The 3,107-nt window shown below is 29.5% G+C and overlaps 1 protein-coding gene across 1 annotated transcript in view; it reads right to left on the bottom strand.

Moving 5' to 3' along the window:
* Nucleotides 1–2,501: 2,501 nt before the first annotated feature.
* The window catches only part of LOC106468533 (nuclear factor related to kappa-B-binding protein-like), a gene marked incomplete at its 3' end in the record, with an annotated part of 50,715 nt that continues 50,109 nt past the window's right edge, over nucleotides 2,502–3,107 (bottom strand). The window contains exon 19 of the mRNA XM_013928965.2: nucleotides 2,502–2,633. Coding sequence (XP_013784419.1) covers nucleotides 2,502–2,633 — 132 coding nt within the window. The remainder of the gene's footprint in view (nucleotides 2,634–3,107) is intronic.

Here is a 3,107-nt window from a genome sequence, read left to right as displayed (position 1 = left end):
TAAGAGAGCAAGATAAATTATAGTAATTTTGGGACATTCTATTCTAGGGCCTGATAATTTGTTTATGTTCTAAGTTGCATATTTCAAAGCTACATAAATTAGTATTTGGACAACCAGCTTCATGAGAAAAAAAATATATACAGTTACTGTGCCATGGCACCTGAGTGAAAAAGGCTTCAACCATGACATGCTAATTTACATTTTTTAACAAAAATAACTAAAATGTAAAAATTAAAAACTTCTTAAATAAATTTTCTATTTTATTTTTAGTTAAACATAAAACAAAATGTGAGTAATGACTGGAATGAAATGTTTAAAATAACAAAATCTACACAACCACTCTTTCTAGCTATTTTTAATTTTTTTGAGTAATGATTAGGATGAAATGTTTAAAATAACAAAATCTACACAACCACTCTTTCTAGCTATTTTTAATTTTTTTGAGTAATGATTAGGATGAAATGTTTGAAATAACAAAATCTACACAACCACTCTTTCTAGCTATTTCAAAGGAGTTATGATATATGTTTATGAATGTAGAGAAGTTGTGATATAGTTTTGAATAAGTTATAACAGATTATACTTTCAGTCCAAATTACCTTTGTATTATTAGTTTGACAAGCACAACACTTGTAAAATCCTTCAAAAAAGTTATATAACGATAAGATAGAAATATACGACTGTCAGATCATTAATTTATTTCAAGTGTAATAAAAAATTTGTATGTAGTTTCTTCTAGAAAACACTTTTGTTGGATTCAGAAAAAGACACGGTACTCAGTGACTTGCTGGTGTCCATGAACATTAAAAAGCAGGTGATTTTAAACAGATTTGTAACTACTCCACTTTTAACCAACAAAAAAAAAGGTAAATGATTGTTACCAAAGACTTCAGAAGAGAATTTAATTGTTAAATGTTGTAAATTTTGTAAGATTAAGGCTTATAATTATTCAGTTTGAAACATTATCTACATATATAAAGATGAAATGTGTGTTTGTTTGCATCCTAATTTCTCTGAGCTTATTGGGTCAATCTCAACCAAAATGTGTATGTAAACACTATGAACTATGGGAAATGTCCTAAGGGGTCAAAATTAAACTTAACACTATTTCTATTTTGTAAAGCTTATTGGTTAATTACTCCCAGTCTATTGAGTCAATTTCAAACAATCTTGGTAAGTTGACGCTTTAGACAATGTTGAATATTCTAAAGGGATTCAACATCAAATTATGAAAGTTACTGAACTGTTTATCAAACAACCATGCTTTTGTCATGGTCATTGATATGTAGGGTGTTCAAGGGTGGAATCAGCTCAAAATCTTTATTTGCTGGTAGAAGTAAAACAAACTGTAAATGTAGTTTATGAAGTAGCTTTGTTGTAACCTTATGTACAAGTTATTACTTTTAAATATATGTTTGTTGTTAAACTTAGATTGTATTAATTAAAGAGCACCCCAACTACAAATAATTAATCTACTAGTAAGAAAGATGTATACTTCTTTTTCTCAATGGTTATTTCAATTATAACCGTGACAGACGTGTACAGTCGACTTATTTTTTACTTCTTTCTAAGGAAAATATACAAATTTCTTTTTTAAACTACAGTATTTTCATCAGACAACTAGTATCAAACAACATTTTGTTCAGATTACCTTGTATACAAAGTTCCAATTCAAGAACAGCAGAAAACTACTGGAACAAGTTTTGAAATGCTATCATATTTATTAAAGATTTCCACTGTATATATGCTCTTCATTAAAAAAAAGTATTTTACATGTGTTTCTTGACCCTTATGTTAACACAAGCTGAAATACCCGTCAACTGATGGGGAATGTTTAAATGGTTAAAACGTAAGGCATTAAAAAAATGACAGAGATCAAAACTAAAATAAACATACAAGGGAAACCAAAAAGAAAAGTTTTATCTATTTGCCTTGATAATATTTTTCATGAGCACATGAACAAAACGTTAGCATTTAATATGACATACAGCAGATTACATGACAGAAAAGTTGGAAATAAAAAATCACAAAAAACAAAGGTAGTATTCATTCATGAAGTCCTGAATGCTGTTTCACAGGTTGGAGTAATTCATTCATGTGTACTGTGATGTGTTTAAAACACCTTGTGTACAGATAAATCTTATTCTAAGCTTGATCATGACGATAAGAGATTTGATAAACTTGTTTATACTAAATAGTACTTCAATTTATCGTCTGTTTGTTATGAAACACAAAGCTACACAATGAAATATCCCTATTTTGTCCCTTTGCAAGTATTGAAACCAGATCTCTAGTGTGAAAAAGCCCTCAGACTTACTGCTATGCCACTAGGGGAGCACAGCAATTTGTGACTTGAATACAATTCAATAAATTTTTATTTTTGCAACTAGACACTTGAAACAGTAGAAAATATGAGTTAAGTTCAAATATAAAATAAATCTTAATAACATGATTTTAGAAAGCAACACTTTAACTTTCAGAAAATTATATGAAATTCTTACTTGAGGTCTGGATCCACCACTCCTGCTTGAAGTTACGTTGACAGTAACATCTGTTACTGTGGTGATGGCAGCAGTATCTATGATAGCACTCATAGCTAAGGTCGAAGCTGGCCGCAGAGTTTCCTTTGCTTTCTTTGTTCAAACAAAACAAGTTACTACAATGTTACATGTGCACAATCAATGGACTTATGAACACTGATAATACATTCAGTTCTGTCCTTAGATCATTATAAATAGTAATACTCATTTTATGATTAGCTATGAAATGGAGTTCTGAATGTCAAATTTAATAACCTAGTTAAGTTGATGACAAGAAATAAAGAAATATACACACTCCTACGTAAATAAAGATACCTACACACTCCTACGTAAATAGATACATACACACACACCTATGTAAATAAAGATACATACACACTAATACGTAAATAAAAATACATACACACTCCTATGTAAATAAAGATACATACACACTCCTATGTAAATAAAGATACATACACACTCCTACGTAAATAAAGATACATACACACTCCTATGTAAATAAAGATACATACACACTCCTACGTAAATAAAGATACATACACACACCTACGTAAATAAAGATAC

This window comes from Limulus polyphemus, unplaced genomic scaffold, assembly GCF_000517525.1.
Source record: "Limulus polyphemus unplaced genomic scaffold, Limulus_polyphemus-2.1.2 Scaffold3045, whole genome shotgun sequence".
Lineage (NCBI taxonomy): Eukaryota > Metazoa > Arthropoda > Merostomata > Xiphosura > Limulidae > Limulus > Limulus polyphemus.
Note: the sequence above shows the minus strand (reverse complement) of the source record. Positions and strands in the feature narration are given on the sequence as shown.